Source organism: Humulus lupulus, chromosome X, assembly GCF_963169125.1.
Source record: "Humulus lupulus chromosome X, drHumLupu1.1, whole genome shotgun sequence".
Lineage (NCBI taxonomy): Eukaryota > Viridiplantae > Streptophyta > Magnoliopsida > Rosales > Cannabaceae > Humulus > Humulus lupulus.
The window spans coordinates 234,466,320-234,486,817 of NC_084802.1; the positions used below are offsets into that span (position 1 = coordinate 234,466,320).

General features: G+C 41.0%; 1 protein-coding gene across 1 annotated transcript in view; it reads left to right on the plus strand.

The window, feature by feature from the left end:
- LOC133806860 (transcription factor MYB106) overlaps nucleotides 1–17,597 on the plus strand; it is a 35,084-nt gene extending 17,487 nt beyond the window's left edge. Inside the window, 4 exon segments of the mRNA XM_062244946.1 lie at nucleotides 8,564–8,991; nucleotides 9,064–9,306; nucleotides 9,466–9,615; nucleotides 17,550–17,597. Of these exon segments, the coding sequence (XP_062100930.1) occupies nucleotides 8,564–8,991; nucleotides 9,064–9,306; nucleotides 9,466–9,615; nucleotides 17,550–17,597 (869 nt within the window).
- Nucleotides 17,598–20,498: the final 2,901 nt, after the last annotated feature.

A 20,498-nucleotide genomic window follows, 5' to 3' on the forward strand; every position in this document is an offset into this window, starting at 1 on the left:
TTCAATGTCTCTCCTTGTGGGAGACGTTGTTTTGGGAGTCATCTTAAGTGCCCCTACGATGACTTGCAGGGGGAGACGTCATAGGGTTTAAAAATGTACCCTATGACGTCTCCCAGGGAGAGACATTGAATGTATTCGAAGTCTCCCACTGCGAGTCATCGTAGGTTTATCTAATTAAAAAAAATTTAAAATTAATTATTTAATATATTAATTAATAAAATTGAATTGAATTATTTTTTTACAATAAATTAAATTATTAATTATTAATAAAATTAATATATTATCAATATTTATTACATATTAATATTATTTTTTTGACAAAATATTAATACTAATAAAATTGAAATATATTTCATTAAATAATATCATAAATATAAATAAAATTAATAAATGCTTGAATAGTAAATTATTCTAAGAAATTTATATAACTTTGTGAGATACAATGCACTAAGTTGCCAAATAAAAAAAAATAACGCTAAATCAATATCAAATACCAAAACAATAAGGACTACAAATGTTAAAGAATCTTCCAATACAACATTCAAATCCAAAAAGATTGCAGTGCTTACACAACTCATTTTAGCAAGATTCTCCAAACCATAAACATCTTGTGGCTGATAAGTAAAATGTACTAAACCATAAGCATCTTGAGGTTGCATATGCTTGAGTAGTTCACTAATGAGATTGTTGTGGTATTCCCAAGTTCATTGAATTCGTTGGCCTTCTTCCTTATGTAAATTAAGACCAAAAACATGCAAATATATGAAACAAAACAACACTCTCTTTGGACAAGGAAGACGAAAGAAACAAAATAGATTAGATTTAGAAGGTTGTAAATTTGGTTAACATAGAGAGTATATAATCACAAAAATAACAATATGCAAAATATGCAACACTACCTTATATTTTACATTGTTCTAGTATACACATATATTGTACTCCTCCAAAACATGTTTTAAACTGAAAGAATGAGATTCTTGATCAATAGACTTTGGTTCCCAAGAGTTTAGTACAATGAAAACTAAAATAAAAATAAAATCAATTCTCGTATAATAGGAAAAACAAAGGATGCTTTAATACCAATACAAGCAAATCTAACCACACATATTTACTTGTATATACAATATCGATCTTGCAATTATATAGAAACACATAATAATATATATGAGTATCAATCATACATACAAAAGTTTCCAGTCATTAATTAATGGATGCATTTCAAATAGGTTCATAAAATTCTTGCAAGTAGATATCAAAGCTATAAAGTCCAAAAATGAGTCTCTAGACAGCAAAAGCAATACCCACCATCACTGTAAAGATATAAAGATATTGATGATAGCCAAAAGTATCTTAAAAAACAAAAGCAGATGAAATTATACACGCTTCATTCAGAAATGAAATATTTGAAATATCATTTTCTTTAATTAGCCTATTCATTGATCATGAGAAAATTAGTAGATTATGAAAACATTTATGAATAGGTATAGAACAAAACAACAATATCAAATAAACAAAACCTAAAGATAAGATGAATGATGCTGAAGAATTGCCATATAAAATTTTTAATATTCTAATTACTTTATAGTAGCAGTCCATAGCCAAAGAATGAGTGTATACATCTATGCTCGGTAGACTCAAAGAGCAAAAAAAAATAAAAAATCAAATACCCAATGTAGTTAGAAACAAAATCCAAAATCAAATACCCAATAAATTTAAATAATCAATCTATAATTTCTTCATCAAACTAACAAACTCTAAAACAAATAAACAATTATTTCTTCATCCTTATATATATATAGATGCATAAAACATTCTAAAAACACTTACTGTGGTCGACATAATCTGGTACCATAATCCTTTATCTTCCGAGACCTAGCGCACCCATCCCCCGCCGTAAGCCTAGCCTGTCGTCCATCCCATCTCTCATTGCAAGCCTAGCCTGTCGTCCATCCCATCTCTCGCTGCAAGCCTAGCCCGCTGACCATTTGACTTCGAGCAAGATGGTGAGAGAAGAAGGCAGGAAGAAAAGGAAATGCGTATGAGGAGATGAAGGAAGAGATCAGAGAAAGAAAGAAAGAGGGAGGCAGCTAAGTTAGGCTGAGAATGTGTGGAGAGAGAATAGGGTTTCAAGTTTGATAATAATAATAATAATAATAATAATAATAATAGATATTATAATTGTATAGAGGGAAAGAAAAGTGGGAGGTTTAAATTCTATTTTTTTTATTATACATTCAATATCTCCCACACGGAGACGTTGCACACGTGGCACGTCTTATGTGGGGAGACTTTACATGTAAGTCCAAAATGAGTAGTGGGACCCACCTAGTCTACTTGCAACGTTTCCATTAATTTTTAATGAATTACAATTTTAATCATTAAAATAACTTTCAATGTCTCTCAACATAAGACATTAACTACCTCTTCTAATTTTTCATATCTTACACTTCTAGTGTAAGACATCATAGGGAGTCATTAAATGTCAAAATTGTTGTAGTGGGGGCTCCAGTGACTGATGAGATCATTGACATCATCAATGATGTTATTGGTGAACAAGACACTAACGAAGAAAGCTTAAATGAAGGAATTTCAGATGGTGGTGGCAATATTGCGTAGAATCAATTTGATGACATGTTTTAAGAGGTCGAAGCTGAGTTATACCCTGGTTGTAATTGGTTGTCTTCCTTGAACTTCTTGTTGGAGATGATGTACATGAAGGTTATGAATAAATGGACAAATAGTTCATTTGATGAACTTTTGATGTTTATGAAATTTGCATTCTGGAAGGAGAATAAGATTCCGGCTTCATTCTATGAGTCTAACAAAACAATGAGGAAGTTAGGGTTAGGTTATCAATCAATTCATGGTTGCAGGTACTATTGTTGTTTGTTCTGGAAGGAGAATTCCCAAAAACAGAGTTGTCCTATATGTGGTGAAGGCCGATGGGTTGACAAAGACACAAAGGGGAAAAAAGTCGCCCACAAAGTGTTGCGGTACTTCCCTTTGACTCCTAGGCTGAAGCGTCTTTATTGTTCAAGGAATACACCATATGATATGACTTGGCATAGTACGGGACGGTCGAAAGAAGATGGTGTGATGCACCATCCTGTTGATGGGGGGTGCTTGGAAATTTTTTTATTCTAGATATCCTAATTTTTCAAAAGAACCCAGAAACGTTTGATTGGGTTTGCCTGTTGATGGTTTTCATCCATTTAGTAATACGAGTCTATCTTACAACATGTGGCTGGTAATATTAGGCACGTACACTTCTTGGTTGTGCATGAAAGAGTCATCATTCATGCTTACCTTATTGATTCCCGATCCAAAATCACCTAGGAAGGACATGGATGTCTTTTTGAGGCCTGTGGTAGATGAATTGAAGGAGTTGTGGGATGAAGGAGTTCAAACCAGAGACGCTGCAACGAACAGTGTATTCAGAATGCGTGCAACACTATTATGGACTATTAAAGATTTTCTGGCCCGTAGTAGTTTGTCTAGTTGGAGTGGCCAAGGATATATTGCATGTCCTTCATGCAACAAAGACAATTCTTCATGTCGGGTAATTGGGAAGACGACTTATGTTGGTCAGAGAAGATTCTTATCTTCTACACATAAGTGGAGGAAGAGTTGCTTGTTTGATGGGAATTATGAAAAATGACGTCCTCTTAGAAAATTAAGTAGTCAAGATATACTCGAACAATTAGCGCATGTCCCAGATCGTTTGCCCAGTAAACATGTCACGTTCAGGGGTGTGAAAAGAAAGCGAGATCCAAAAGAGCTTAATTAGAGTAAAAAGAGTATTTTCTTTGAACTTGATTACTAGTCTGAACTGTTAGGAAACTTATACAGGATCTTTATTTATTTTCATATAGATCTAATATTAAACAAGTTAATATGAGACAACCTAGAACATGAATCTAAAATAGAATTCAAAGAGAAATAATGATAAGAATACTTACATTATACGCAGCAGAATGAATGAGTCCTTCTTTTAGTTTCTCTAACCCTTTTTATCCTTTCTGTCGCAGAGTATTACCAAGAAACTGAAACGATCTTCAATTTTCTTCACACCCTTCCAAAGTATCCTTAGGATCACCTAGACTAGAGTGGGCAATTCTCAATACATGAGATAGATACAGAGAGAAGAAGAGAAAAGAACAATAAGGCTTAGAAAATGATTTATGTTTAGAGAGAATCTAAAACCTATCAGAAAACCAGTGTCTATCATCTGATTTCAACTCTCACTTAACACTCATTTATAGACTCAATTAGGTCATTTATTTAATTAAAAAATTAATAAAATAATGGAAAATTAATAGCCCTAGGTCGAAATTATCATGAGCTTTAGGACCGTGAAATTTCCCATTTGAGTATAAGCTCGTTGGACTTAAAATCAAAGCCTATATTATTTTCTATTGATTTAATTAATTAAATAATTATTTAAATCCTTTATCAAATTAATTATTTATAATTTGAACCTTGATTTAAACTTATTTATTATTTTAGATACCAATTTATCTTAATTAATAAATCTGCCCTAATTTCTCTTTTCTTCTCAAAATTACATAACTCTGTGAAACTATCCAAAATTAACCTGGTCAACTTTGATAATTCTAATTGATAACTAAATCAATTAATTGAGACTATCTAGATGATTTTATCCAAGGTACAGCAGGGACCATGGGCCTATGAAGTCAAGCTCCAATAAGTTATCATAAATCTAACAAATAAATTTACTAACTTATTAATTCCTCGTGACTCCACTAAAGACTCGGAATTGTAATCCTGAATTCATAGAATGCTCTATAACAAATATAGATACGCTATTAATTATCCATTGTTACAACCATAGTTGTCACTCAATCTTCTATAGATAGTCTACAATGAGATAGGACTAAAATACTGTTTTATCCCTCATTGTATTTTATCCATAAAACACTTAGTTCCTTGTAAATGATATTTCAGTAAACTAATATTAATTATTAAAATGAAATCTCTATCATTTAGCACCTTGAACCAAACTAAAAGGAAAGCATCTTTTCACTTCTTCATCAGAAGCTATAGATGTTCATATCTATGATTAACACCCCAACTCAATTATACTATCGAGTTCCCAAGATATGGGCTAGTCCGTAGGGTAAGCTGGTAACGTACAAGACAAAGAACTCAAATAATATAATCAGTTAGAATACTAACCACTCACAATTGATATTGAATTGACCTATGGTCAACTATATGATATGACTAGAATAGATAATAACGGTATGTTTACTTATCCTATCTACTGTCAATATCGGTCCAGTCTGATGTAACAAATACATCCGATCTTATCTACTTTGCTAATGTTCTGGAAAGAATATAACATTGTAATGTGTAAGTAGAACATATCGTAGATTGGCAAGTCAGTGTAAATCCTGTTCACTGACTAATCTTAGGACTAACTTATATTTGAACATATAATCATATTTATATTCCATTGTGATTACGTCACTATAAATACGATTAGCTATATGCTTGGGATTTAATAGAAGTTTATATTAAACAAATAATCATGAAAATAAAACATGTGAGCAAAGTGATTGACCAAGTCAAAAAATGATTTTTATTCTTTGTTGACCCTCGTTTTGGTCAACGACACAGAGTCAAATAAACGACAGGAGATTAGTACGATGCTTGAGAAAACAATCTAATGGAAAGTAAAGGACACAAAGAATTATAGTGGTTCGGCCCCAGTGATTGGTAATGACCTACATCCACTTGATACTATTATTAATATTGAGCTTCAAAGGTGTGATCAAAGAACTAGGGTTCTTGAGTTTCACAGGCCTTAGAAGGAGAAGACAATACAAACGATGGATAATAGTAATGAAATTCGGAAAAAGATCAAAAGATCCCCCCTTGAGCTATTTCTTGTATATTTATAGGCTCAAGGAGGGATTAATCATATATTTCCTTAACAAACGGATCTTCAGGTTATAATGAAGAGATATTCTCGGATATCATTACAACTGTACAAATTTATTCATATATACACGTAGTATACGACTAGGCTGGAAGTATATAAAACTTGACTCCGCATATGGAAGTATCTCTGGTCGATAGGCGAGCAGCATCTCTGCCATGTGTCGGCCACGTGTCGAAAATTCTTACCACGTCATCAACAACTATTTTTTGTATAAACATTTCCCCCCCGAAGTTTATTTATTGCGACCAGCAATAAGTAAACTTAGGAAACTAACTTTTCGTACGCCCCACGAAATCTGTCAATGCCTCTCGTGTGTTCTCGAAAACTGTGACCTAATCACATCCAATCATGCCTTTTCGGTTTCCAAGTAATCCCTCTGACGGCTATTACACTCCCCCGTGCCTTGAAAAAGGTAACTCATGATTGCCCCTTTTCAACATATCTCAGCCATTATAAATAATCCCCAAATTTACCTTTTAACTTTTTACTAACCATTTTCTTGCCAAGAACCTTCAAGAACTCTATCTCAGAGCTCAAAAATTTCGAAGATCTTTCGTTGCTGTTCTAAGGATCCTCCGTTCGCACGTCAAAAGTCGCTTCGTTTCAGAACCTCCAACCTTCAACTAGGTAAATTTCTTTAACTTTCAAGCTCTTTGACATGTCATGCATATTGCTGTACGCCTATTTTGAGTTCTGAAATTTTTCGTGTTCTTGGGTAGAAATGCATGATGATTGTGGGAATACTGATTGATGCTTGATAGGGTAGTGTAGTTTTGCTCTGTAGGAGTTAGGAGCTAGTTTGATAGTCAAGATCGTAAGTTTAGGGCGTAAAATCTAAGTAAAAATTCGATTTTTAGGCTAGCTGAAAACTGGGTTTTTCCCGCCCCTTCGAAGTCGAAAAAGATTTTTTCCAAAAACTTTTTATTTTTGCTTTTTGATCTGTTTTTCAAACTGCTCGCATAGAACTTAGTGTTTCCGTTAGAATGCTGCTAGTCGTAGACGCGAGCACTGTTATTCCAACTTTCAACATAAGCTCCTAGGTTGTGCGTCTTATCTCCTCCTTTCTCTGTTCACAGTTTACATGCAAGATCTGTGGGGAGGAGAAAGACCTATAGACAACGACCTATTGGCTCAACTGCTTGAGGACAAAGAGCAACCATCGTCACTGATACCTGACATCCCATTTTCTTGTGTCACTCCAAACACTTCACCTGTCCTTACTCAAAGTATGGCTTGTGCTAAAACCAAAGCTTAGAAAAAGAAAACCCCCACCCCTTCACATCAGCCTGCTCCTCGGGCTGAACTCCCTCGACCAGTGGTCGAGCTGAAAATGCTCCTGGCCCCAACATCCAAAGACACGCTCGACCCCGACATGCCATTCAACCAGATGTTGAGTAGCATTTAGTTCCTTAGAGTAGAGTGACGATCAAGATGATCGCCAATTATATCAGGAAGTACGATTTCACGGGGGTGACCTTAGTCTGACCTAACCAAGACCAAAGGGCAAACGTGCCCGGAGGCGCCTTTAGCGCCTGGTCGAGGTTTCACATTGAGGCAGGGGCTACCTTACCTCTTCACTCATTTTTCCAAGGGGTGGCCAACTATTTCAGAGTTGCCCTTTTCAAACAACCCCAAATGGATATAGGGTGCTCGCTACACTCTATATCATGTACAACCACAAGAAATGGCTCGTGCCAACTCCCCATGAGGTCAACTACTTGTTCGACCTCAAGTCTAAACCCATCCAAGAAGGCACGGGGTTTTTTCACTTCTGTCATCAGGAAACCGGGCGCACCTTCCTGACTGACACCACCCATATATCAAATTTCGGGAGGTACTACCAGGAGTACTTCCTCACAACTGACATGATCGCGAACAACCTGGCCTTCGCTCAAGCAGGTAAAATTTTCGTACCACTGGCTGTTGATATTTATTTAGTGTTCTTCTCCACCTTCTCTTAAACTTTTAATGCCTTCCAGGCCCATGGCTGCAACCAGACCCAACTCCAGATATGGAGTTGAGGTCAACCCTCTTGGCCAGCATGACTGACGTAGAAAAAAGCGTCAAACATCTGGTCACAGAGGCAAATCTTAGGCTGGTTGGCCTCTTGGCCCCTCATCAGGACATGAGGGAGTCAACTACAGGGACTGCCACAGCCGAGGAGGAACTCGAGCAGCAACCACCAGCATCGCCTCCACGAAGGAGACCAACCGGGGTCATGATCAGGGAACCTGATTGCACACCTCCAGCAAAGAGGCCCTCTGTCCCCCTTGGGAAGGGGAAAAAGAAGGCCACCGAGCCTGTCGAACACTCGGACGAGTCTTCAGACGAGAATGGTACAGTTATTTTGCGTTTAGATAGCTTGCCAATTCCCTGTTATCTATTCGATGGGGACGGCAATTTTAAATATGCTCCAAATTTAGGTCCAGACTTCTTCATGTCAGAGAGTGAGTATAAGACTAGTAGAGTCTATAGTATAGCGACTAGTAATAATAGCTCAGGTATTTGACTTTGCAATCTTTCTTTATTTCTTTTCCTGATGTTATATACTTAGTCATTTATGCTATCTCACTGTTCGACATTTTGTTTCTTTTCCAGACATGGACTCCGTGAACGTGTTCGACATTTACAGCACCCTCGAGGCTGCTGCGACTCCCCCGAGCAAAAAGAAAGCAAGCAAGAGGCACCATGGGGAAAGTAGCAAAGCGCCTCAGGCTAAGAAGGCTAGTAATGCTGGCCCCCCAGAGGACGGGCCCTCAGCCAATGCAACTCCGCCCTCTCCTCGCGAGCAGCATACTCCCTATGCTACAGTCGGATTGACTCCACCTCCAGCGGCCCCAACCGACCAGACTCAGCAGGCTGGTCTTGCTTCGACTGGGGGCGATATAACTGGTCGCGTCTTCAAGTCGGTCAAGGACAGGGTCACGAAGATTGCAAAGCATGACCGCTGCCGAGAGGCAATGGCCGCGACCGAAGCGATGGACGTCGACCTGATCTTAAACCGTGCCTTGAATGAGTTTACCAGTGTAAGTCATCTTTTTCTTTGGAGACAAATTTTCTATGCTTTGCAGTTAGCCTAAATTCTGCTCTGACCGTAGGAAATGCTGACCCTTACTGCCGGCCGCCTCCGTTCGGGTGCTGTTTCCGAGGAGGCCAAATCTTTGGAGCAAAGGCATGCTGATGAACTTAAAGCTGCCGAAGCAAATTATGTCGAACAACTTGCAGTGGTGCTCAAGGAGAAGAATAAGCTGGCGGAGGAGTTGAAGGAGAAACAAAAGTCTCTGGACAAGGCCATTGATCAGAGGGACCAGTACAAGGAGTCTAATCGCTTCAATTTCCGCGTGACCAAACAGCTCGAGGAGGAACTAGTTGAGAGTAGACAGGAGAATACTACCCTGGAGGGCCAGATCAAGGAGCTCGAGAAAGCCAATGCCAGCAACTTGGAAAGGTATAAGAATGCCACTCTCCGATGCTTCTACGATTTCTGGAAGCATAACTAGGGTGCCGACTTCAATTACCTACCTGAGAATGCAAGAAACGCCGAGCTTGCTCGTTGTACCGCTCAACTGGCAGAGGAAGAAAGAGCGAGGATTCCTGATTCCCCTGAGATCTCGCTGGCCACTGGGATGGATGGGGCAGATAATGAGGCTGTAAACTTCGTCAATCAAGGCCCTCCTCAAGATCCCCCGACTCCTCAAGATCCTCCGGCTCCCTAAGCTTTTTCTATTTATATTTTATCTTTTTAACTCACGACCTACGGGTCGTGATGTCAAGACAATATATTTTTTATTGCTGCATGGGCAGCTTTTACTTTTATTTGAACAATTACATCCGAGCAGCGATTACTCGCGGTGTAAAAGGATACATTTTGATTTATAATATATTTGCATATTATTATAACATCTGTTTGCATGACCGAACATAGCATAGCACTTTGGTTTGATTTAACAAAATAACAAAATTTTGAAAAATACTCTAAGTGCCCTAGCATGCTTTCACTTATTTTGCTCATGTGTTTACATACCTTTTAATGATATGCTTTGCTTACTTGTACCTTATATGCCCCCCAAGTGATCGAGGAGCATTAGGTCCTTGGTCACTTTCCTTGACCAGAATATGTTCGAACATTACTGCTTGTAGCAATATGACTAGCATTATAATACAGCAAAACAACACACTTAATGAGCAAATACTTGTAATAAATACAATAGTTGGCAAGAAATGACTGGCTGCGCACAGTCCCTTTTATTTCTCATAATAATGGATTAAACATGTCTGTACGAGTGATCAATAAGATCTTACACTTTTTCAAAACTTGTAAAAAGTAAAATTAATACAAGCCAATTCTTTAAGAAGAATTGTTTATTGGTAATACTTGCATAGGTGTTCTCCATTCCAATAGCGAGGAACAAGATCTCCATTTAAGCGTGCAAGTTTATAAGTGCCTGGGTGAAGGACCTCATCAATCTAGTATGGCCCTTCCCAATTAGGCCCGAGTACTCCAGCAGCTTGGTCGCGGGTGTTTAGAAAAACTCTTCGGAGTACAAGGTCTCCAACACTGAATTTTCTTTCTCGCACTTTAGAGTTGAAATACCGGGCGACCTTTTGCTGGTACGCAGCTTCTCGGAGCTGAGCTCATTCACGCTTCTCATCAATTGAGTCCAGGGATTCCATCAATAGCTGGATGTTAGAGTCTTGGTCGTATGTTAATCTACAGTGTGAGGGTGGATCTAACTCGATAGGAAACATAGCTTCATACACGTACGCCAAGGAAAATGGGTATGACCTATTGCTGTTCGGTGGGAAGTTCTGTACGACCAAAGAACTTCAAGCAACTGCTCCGACCATGCTCCCTTAGCTTCTTCAAGTCTTTCCTTTAGGGTATCCTTCAGCGTTTTGTTAACTGCTTTGACTTGCCCATTCGCTTGAGGATGAGCGACTGAAGAAAAACTTTTGATAATATCATGGCGTTTGCAGAAGTCCGTGAATAGATCACTGTCAAACTGGGTACCGTTATCCGAGACTATCTTCCTTGGTAATCCAGAGTGACAAATGATGTTCTTGACTACAAAGTCAAGCACTTTATTGGTCGTTATGGTTGCGAGTGGCTCAACCTCGGCCCATTTGGTGAAGTAGTCGACGGCAACCACTGCATACTTTACACCACCTTTTCCTGTAGGCAAAGATGCGATTAGATCTATCCCCCAGACTGCGAAGGGCCATGGACTCTGCATCTGCTTTAACTCATTGGGAGCTACTCGTGGGATTTTAGAAAATCTCTGACACCTGTCACATCTCCGCATGAACTCCATTGAGTCTTCATTCATGGTTAGCCAGAAATAGCCCTGCCTTAGGATCTTTTTTGACAGGCTTTGCCCCCCAGCGTGGTCCCCGCAAAAACTTTCGTGCACCTTTTTCATCAACTCTTTGGCTTTCTCCCTGGTAATACATCTAAGAAGTGGCAGTGAGTATCCCCTTGGGTACAGGATCCCATCAACCAGGATATACATAGAAGCTTGCCGCTGAAGGGTCCTGGCTTTGTTTCTGTCCGCTGGTAGCACGCCGCTTGATAGATATTCTACATGCGGTGCCATCCACGTATCCGCCATATGGATTACCAGAGTGGTTTCTGCTACTTAGATGCTTGGTATTGACAGTCGTTTGACTGGCACTATGTTCAGAGTATCAGCATCCTTTGCACCTGCCAACTTTGCCAAAGCGTCCGCGTTGGAATTCTGATCGTGAGGTACATGCTGGAGACTGTATTTTTCGAATTGGGCTAACAGATCCTTTGTTTTGTTCAGATAGGAGACCATCTTTAAACCTCGCGCCTGGTACTCTCCCAAGACTTGATTCACCACCAGCTGCGAATCGCTGTAGATGTCAAGCACTTTTATGTTCATATCCTTTGCTAACCGCAATCCAACGAGCAATGCTTCATATTCAGCCTCATTGTTAGAAGCAGCGAAGTCAAATCTAATTGCACAGTGAAATCGATGCCCTTCCGGTGTTATCAATATCACTCATGCTCCTGCGTGGGATTCGTTAGATGAATCGTCTGTGAACAATTTCCACGAGGGTGCTTGGATTTGACATTCAGGCTCGCTAGGTTCTTCAGTCTGCTTGCCACCCGCGAGCTCTGTGAATTCGGCAATGAAGTCAGCCAAGGCTTGTCCTTTTATCGCTGCTCGCGGCAAGTAAAATATGTCGAACTGCCTAAGTTCGACTGCCCATTTTAGTAATCTTCCTGTAGCCTTTGGCTTTTGCAGGACTTACCAAAGAGGCTGGTCGGTCAATACCGTAATTGGATGAGCTTGGAAGTAAGGCCACAACTTCCTAGAGGCCAAAATTAACAATAGGCTAACCTTTCGATGGAGGGATAACTTAACTCTGCTCCGATCAGCCTTTTGCTTACATAATAGACAACCTTCTGCACACCCTCTTCTTCTCTTACTAGAACAGCACTAGCAGCGTAATCCGTGATTGCCAGGTAGATGAACAAAGTCTCTTTATCGACCTGCTTTGACAGGATGGGTGGTTGCGCCATATGCATTTTTAGCGCTTGAAAGGCCTGTTTGCACTCATCTGTCCATTCAAATTTCTTTTTTTTTTTTATGAAAAATATGATTATATTGAAAATCCATCGAAGCAAATACAAACCAAGCTCAACCGAGCCAGCAAACCAAACTTACAACTGAACAACACTCTCGAAAAAGGCTAAGTCATTTTTCCAATTTTTCAGCTTAGGAAGTCTAGTTAGTCTATTTCTCAAATAATACTTGATCAATTGAATTACATAACCAACAGACAGAGAGCTAAGCTAAAAAATACAGTTGTTTCTATTCCTCCAAACCATATAAACAGTAGCTAGATTGAAAAATGGGACGCACTTGTCTGTCGATTTCGGAATGAATCTACTGAGAGCAGCAATCCTCCCGGTCAGGCTTTCGACATCCTTAATCTTTACTGGCGATTTCATCTCAATCAGGGCTTTTATTTTCTCGGGATTAGCTTCAATTCCTCTCGAGTTAACTATGAATCCAAAGAACTTCCCTGATCCTACTCCGAAGGAGCATTTAAGGGGATTTAACTTCATCCGATATTTATTCAGGACATTGAAGCATTCCTGAAAATCCCTTACATTCCCTTCTACTTTCTTCGACTTAACCAACATGTCGTCGACATAAACCTCCATGTTTGTGCCGATCAGCTCCTTGAACATGTGGTTGACGAGTCTCTGGTAAGTCGCACCAGCGTTTTTCAAACCGAAGGGCATCACCTTGTAACAGTAGAGCCCTGTATCAGTTCGAAAGCTAGTGTGATCCTCATCAGGGGGATGCATACTTATTTGATTATACCCGGAGTATGCATCCATCAATGAGAGGATCTCATGCCCTGCAGTGGCATCGACTATCTGGTCAATCCTCAGGAGTGGGAAACAGTCTTTAGGGCAGGCTTTATTTAGGTCTGTAAAATCCACGCACGTACGCCACTTGCCATTCGGCTTGGGCACTAGTACGGGATTAGAGACCCATGATGGATAAAATGCCACCCTGATGAACCCATTCTCCTTCAGCTTCTCGACTTCCTCTTTCAAGGCCCTTGATCTGTCTTTGTCGAGCAACCTTGTTTTTTGTTGTACTGGTGGAAAGCTTTTGTCGATGTTTAGGACATGGCAGATGACTGCAGGATCTATCCCAACCATGTCTTTATGCGACCAGGCGAAGAAATCCTGGTTCCTCCTTAAGAACTCCACCAGTGCTTGTTTTGTTGTTGTCTCTAAGCTTTTACCGACTTTCACAACTCTGGTCGGATTTTCCTCATGAAGTTGGACCTCTTCAAGGTCCTCGATAGGTCCCACTTCTTCTTCAAAATCCCCAAAGCGAGGATCTAAGTCCTTATCCTCACTTTGGGCAACGCCCTACTTGGTGAGATTATCACCTGAGCGGGCCTGAACATCAGTTGCCATTTGCAACTCCTTTCTGGTTGCATCTCTCGATACACCCTTCTTTGCCTTGGTGATCGAGGCGTTGTAGCACTCCCTCGCTTCCCTCTGGTTTCCCAACATGCATCCTATCCCTGCGTCTGTTGGGAATTTCATAGCGTGGTGCCATATGGAGGTGACGGCTATCGACCAAAATTGGCCTCCCTATCACAGCGTTGTACGCCGAAGGACAATCACCTACTATAAAAGTAGTGAGTAATGTCCTGTTAGCAGGTGCAGTGCCTGCTGTGACTGGGAGTCTAATCGACCCTACTGGGACGAGCCCTTCTCCGGAAAAACCATAAATGGTTTGGTTGCATGGCTCCAGGTCTTTCACAGAAAACTTCATCCTTTCAAGCGAGGACTTGTATAGGATGTTGACTGAACTTCCTGTATCGACCATCACCCTTTTAACCATCATGTTTGCGATCTTCACGTCCACGACCAGCGGATCGGAGTGTGGGAATCGCACGTTCTGGGCATCGTCGTCAGAGAAGTTGATCAGTTCCCCCTCTATTCGAGCCTTTTTTGGTGCTCGATCCTCAACACTCATCATCTCGATGTCCTGGTCGTGATGCAGGGTCGAGCATATCGTTCCCTCGCTTTCCCACTATCTTCTGCAAGATATGGGCCTTCGCAGATCGTGAGTAGGGTACCTGCCACGGGGGTTGGCTGTAAAGGTGGCGAGCATTGGCGTGCAGGCGCCGGCTCGTTGCCACCTTGAGCTTCTCACTGAGAACCTCCCGCGGCTCGTACATATCTTCTTAAATGTCCCTATCTTATCAGGAACTCAATTTCATCCTTTAGCTGGTTACACTCATTAGTGTCGTGCCCATACTCGTTAAGAAAATGACAGAACTTTGTTGAATCTCTCTTGGAGATATCTTTTCTTATGGGTGCGGGTCGTTTGTAGGGCACGCTTGAGCTGGTCGCCTGGTAGACCTCGGTTCCACTTTCAACAAGGGCAGTGTAACTGGTGAATCTTGGTTATTACCTTTGGGGCGCTTACTCTCGGAGGTCGAGGGTTCGTTGCTTGCCTACTTTCCACCATTCTTACCATTGCCATTCCTGTTGCCTTTGCCGTTGCCATTGGGCTTCGACCCGTTGGCGGCTTTGGCGGGCTCTTCCTTGGGCCCCTTGTCTTTTACTGGCGATTTCCCTTCATTGGAAATGGCATCCTCAAGCTTGATATACCGATCAGCTCAATCTAAAAAAATCCTTGGTACTTTTAACCCCATGCTTTCTGAGGCTACTCCAGAGGGGAGAATGGTGCCTAACCCCAGCAGTTAGGGCCATCATCTTGCTTTCATCGCCCACAGTGTTGGCTCCAGCTGCAGTTCGCATGAAGCGCTGAACATATTCCTTCAAGGGCTCCCCCTCTTTCTGGCATATCTCAACCTGTTGGTTCGCCTCAGTGGGGTGCACACGACTCACATATAACTGTTCATAAAACTCCTTCACGAACATCTCCTAGGAGACTATACTCGCATGAGGGAACTTAAAGAACCACTCCTGGGCGGCATAAGAAAGTGTTGCTTGGAAGATCCTGCAGCGAGCATCTTCAGAGACTTTCTGAATGTCCATTTGTATCTAAAACTTGTTGACATGAGATACTAGGTCTCCATGCCCATCAAAATTTGGCAGTGACGGCATCTTGAACTTATTGGGAGTTTCTGCCACAAAAATCCTCTGTACGAAAGGGGTGCCTCTCCTCCAATCGAACTCAATGTGTGATGTTCGCCCCCCGACCAGCTGCTGCACAGCCTGGTTCAGGGCATCGATTTGAGCCTGAACAGCTTCTGGGATTGCTGGGGCCTCTGGTGTCGGGGGAATGTACTCATCGTGCCTTTCTCGGCAGTCGTTGAGTACATCCCTCAAATCATCATCTCTTCGCCGCTGCTTGTTGGCTCCGAGCTGACAAAAGACGTTATTCTGCCTAGGCTACCCCCCAGTGTTATGACCTGCTGTTCGGTTTTCTCTAGGTGGGGGCTCCTGTCTCCACCTCTCTCTTCGTTCCTCCGACCAGCATTTCCTCTGCCAGAGTCGGCTTCATTGTAGCTGTGTCCATCTCTGAACCATGGATGGATATGGTGCGACCAACTATTCCCTCTGTTGTCTCCTTGGGCTGGCATTTCCCGAGTGTTAGGGGGAGGCCTACGTTGGTCAGTGGGTCCCCGTGCATTGTCATGCCGTGGGGGGCCCCTGACTGTAGAGCCTGTCTCTGAGTTCCTCCTATTGGCAGAAGGACGCTGCCCCCTGCTCGGTGGATGTGGCTCTTCACCCCCTTGGCATATAGGGCTGCGGGGCTATTGCCCGGCCCTATTCTGCCTTGGGCGTGGGGGATTGCCTCGACCAGCTTGAGACGGAGGCTGCGACTCAGGATCCCTAGGTGGGACATCATCCTGAGGCATAGGTGGCTGCTCCGACCTCTGAGGGCTTACTGGCTAGAGCAGAGAACTAGGATTAGAACCCCTTTGAGGTGGCCCGTTTGATGGCTGATTTGGGTAGGAGGCTGGCGTAGCCTGATTCCTAGCCAGCTGGATGGCTGCTTCAAGGGCTACCATGGCATCCCTTTGTCGACGGTCCATCTCCGCCTGCCGCTCGCTTAGCTCCTGGCACTGGCACTCTATCTCCCTTTGCTACGACGCCATTATCTTGGTAGCATTCTCTTGATTGGCCCTCAGATTGGCCAACTCATCTTGCAACACCCCCAGTGTTGCCTTCAGGGACTCAAAATCCAACTCCTCCTCATCAAACTCCAAATGAGGTTCTCCTTCAGCCACATTTGGGGGAGGAGGCTGGGATGGTGCAGCGGCCGCTTGTCCAGTCTTCTTGGTAGTTTTCGCCATTAGATTCTTTGTCAAGCTCTCAATGAAAGCACCAGAATGTTGACCCTCATTTTGGTCAACGACACGGAGTCAAATAAACGACAGGAGATTAGTACGATGCTTGAGAAAACAATCTAATGGAAAGTAAAGGACACAAAGAATTATAAGGTTCCTGAGTTTCACAGACCTTAGAAGGAGAAGACAATACAAACGATGGATAATAGTAATGAAATTCTATAAAAGATCAAAAGATCCCCCCTTGAACTATTTCTTGTATATTTATAGGCTCAAGGAGGGTTACAGGAGTCAATTAATCATATCTTTCCTTAATAAATGGATCTTCATGTTATAATGAAGAGATATTCTCGGATATCATTGCAACTGTACATATTTATTCATATATACACGAAGTATACGACTAGGCTGGTTGTATATAAAACATGACTCCGCATATGGAAGTATCTCTGGTCGATAGGATAGCAGCATCTCTGCCATGTGTCGGCCACGTGTCGAAATTCTTGCCATGTCATCAACTGCTGTTTTTTGGATAAACATTCTTTTTTTTTTTTGATCAAAAGAAAACTTTTATTGATCAACAAACCAATTACAAGACCCAGAGGCTGGAAACAAAAAACCACATCAGCAAACTCACAAACTTACAACAAACTAACAAATTTTAGCATTTGTTTTTCTCTGGGAGAACAATTACACCCAATTAAATTCAGAATTCTAGCTAATTGAAAACGGATCAGTTGATCAATCTTGTGCACAGGGATACAACTTTGCTCATGCCAACACTTGTTTCTATTCATCCAAATGAGATACACAAAAGTAGCACAAGCTGCAATGATCATCTTCTAAAACCAGCTAGTCCGAGGCATTGACAGCCATAGAATCCAGTTCTGGAACTGATCTGGCCAAGCAATTCCTCTCAGCCATTCTTGGACTGAATGAAGCACTTTCCTGGAAAAAATACACTCAAAAAACAAATGAGAATGTCTTTCCTCTGCTTGAAAACAAACTGGGCAGTTCAAGGAAGTAAGAGGAACATGACAGTAATTTAGCTAATCTCTAGTAAGCAATTTTTGGTTCACTGCAAGCCAAAGGATAAATTGATGTTTAGGTGCTGAGAGTCTACACTAAACAGCCTTATCATAGCGCACCAGGGAGCTAGGAAAGACCATTGAGTACAGTCTACCTAGCTGAAGCTTATCATTCCTCACAGCAGCCTCCAAGTCAGATTTGGACAGAATGTGACAGAAATTAACAATTTTCCTCCAATACCAACTGGTATCATGTTTCAAAAGAAAATCCCAAATAGAAGCACCTTTTAGATAAACATAATTGACCCATTTAACCCAAAGCATATCCTGCTTGGAAGAAACAGCCCAAATGAATTTAGCCAACATTAATTTGTTCCAAGAAGCACTTTCTCTGAAACCCAAACCACCACAGCATTTCGGTCTACAAACCTGCTCCCAAGAGACCCTGTGAAATTTACTTCTATTATTCTTCTCACCCCAAAGAAACTTTCTACAAAGACAGTCTATCGCTTTGACCACTTTCTGAGGTAACAGAAAGATGTGCATCCAATAAGATTGAATCCCCAACAGAACAGAGTTAATTAGTTGGACCCGACTAGCATAGGATAGGCGGCGATTAGCCCAACCAGACAGCCGAGTTCTCATTCGATCAAGAATAATTTCACAGTCAATGGCTCTCCATTTAGTAGGTCTCAAAGGAACACCTAAGTAGCTCAGGGGGAACTGCCCTTCAGACAGGTTAGAATCCTGAAGCAGAGACTTTTTTTCCCCAGCAGTAAGACCACCTACATAGATTTTACACTTACTTTGATTAATAGACAACCCTGATGCCTTTGTGAAATCTATGAACACTTGCTGAATTATTTTGATTGAGCTCAGGTTAGCCTTGGAAAATAAAAGGAGATCATGATCATAACATAGACTGACCAGATTTAAGGATTTACATAAGGGGTGAAATCTAAACTCTTTTTCCCTTGAAGCCTTTAACAACAAGCGAGTAAGATAATCCATTACTATGACAAACAATAAAGGCGATATAGGGTCTCCTTGTCTAAGACCTCTAGCTCCTTGAAATTGACCTTGAATGCTTCCATTCATCACTAAGGAATAGGAAGTACCCCTAAGGCAGATCATGATCCATCTAATAAACCTCTTCGGAAAGCAAAAAGCATTTAGAAGATTCTCCAAAAAATCCCAGTCAATTGAGTCATAAGCCTTGCTTATATCAATTTTCATAAGACATCTTGGGGAGCTATTCTTCCTATTATAATCTTTAAGCAAGTCTTGAAGAATAAGCACATTATGGGCTAGAAATCGATTTTTAACAAAGGCCCCCTGATTCTGATTTATCAACAAAAGCAGAACAAGATTAAGCCTATTGCACAACATTTTAGATATACATTTATATATAGTATTGCGGCAAGCAATAGGCTGAAAATCAGAGGCATTCATTGGTTGGATCACTTTCGGGATTAAAGTTAATAGAGTATTATTTAAAGACTGAGGAATACTAGATGTCTCAAAGAATTCAAGAACAGCCAAAGCAACTTCCTTACCAATATCCTTCCATAAATCTTTAAAAAAACATGCCCCATACCCATCTGGACCCGGGCTTTTTAGAGAATGGATACTAAACATCGCAGCTTTAACCTCCTTAACAGTGAAAGGCTTTATCAAACTCAGCTGGGCATCACTGCTCAAGACCGAGCCAAAACTTATAGCTTGAATATCAATAGCCCCTGTAGCATGGCTGGTTGTACCCAGAAAGCTTTTAAAGTGCTGCAGAAAATGAGCTGTAACTTTATCATAATCATCTACAATCTGTCCCTCAGCAATAACAAAAGAGACAATCCTTTTAGCTAACTTCCTTTTCCTTAAACTAGCATACACTTTCTCTTGTCTTTTAAACTCAGTAAAAGCTTCACGATCCTCTTTACATAGCAGCATATTGGATGGGTCAGCAAAGCACTTAGCATGAGCTTGCTGATATAAATTTTTACTCCTCTCATAGTTACAAGCTACATCCCCCATTGCCTTCCAATTAAACTTCTTCAATATATGTTTCAGCTGGGTGAGTTTCCAGCAGATTTGATCCAAACTTCTACCCTTGAACCTTAAAGATTGCCTCCAGCTAGATAAAACTTTGATTCTAAACTGAGGGTGAGTGATCCCCATATTATAAAATCGAAAAGGTTGCACCCCAACCCTTAGAGCAGGCATATGTTTTATCAGAATTAAAGAATGGTCTGAACCAATTTCCCATTGAGTACAAGCCGAGACTGAAGGGAACTGCTCCAGCCAAGCATCATTAACAAATACTCTGTCCAACTTGGAAAAGATGCGAGACCCTCCTTCTTGATTATTATACCAGGTGTAGAATGGACCTATAATCTTCATTTCTTCAACTAAACCAAGATCATAGCATCCTCCATTTCTTTCACAGTGATTGGCCTGCCCCCCAACCTGTCTTTCAGAGTAAAAACAACATTAAAATCCCCAAGAATCATCCAAGCTTTACTAGGCCAAATCAAATGGGATAAATCATTCTATAAGGTTTTCCTAGTCTCCAAACTATTAGAGCCATAAACAAAAGTAAGACATAAATCTGCTTTATTAGAAAGTCTCACTTGACAGTGTAAGTATTGATCACTCTCTTGTATCACAGCAAGCTGCACCAA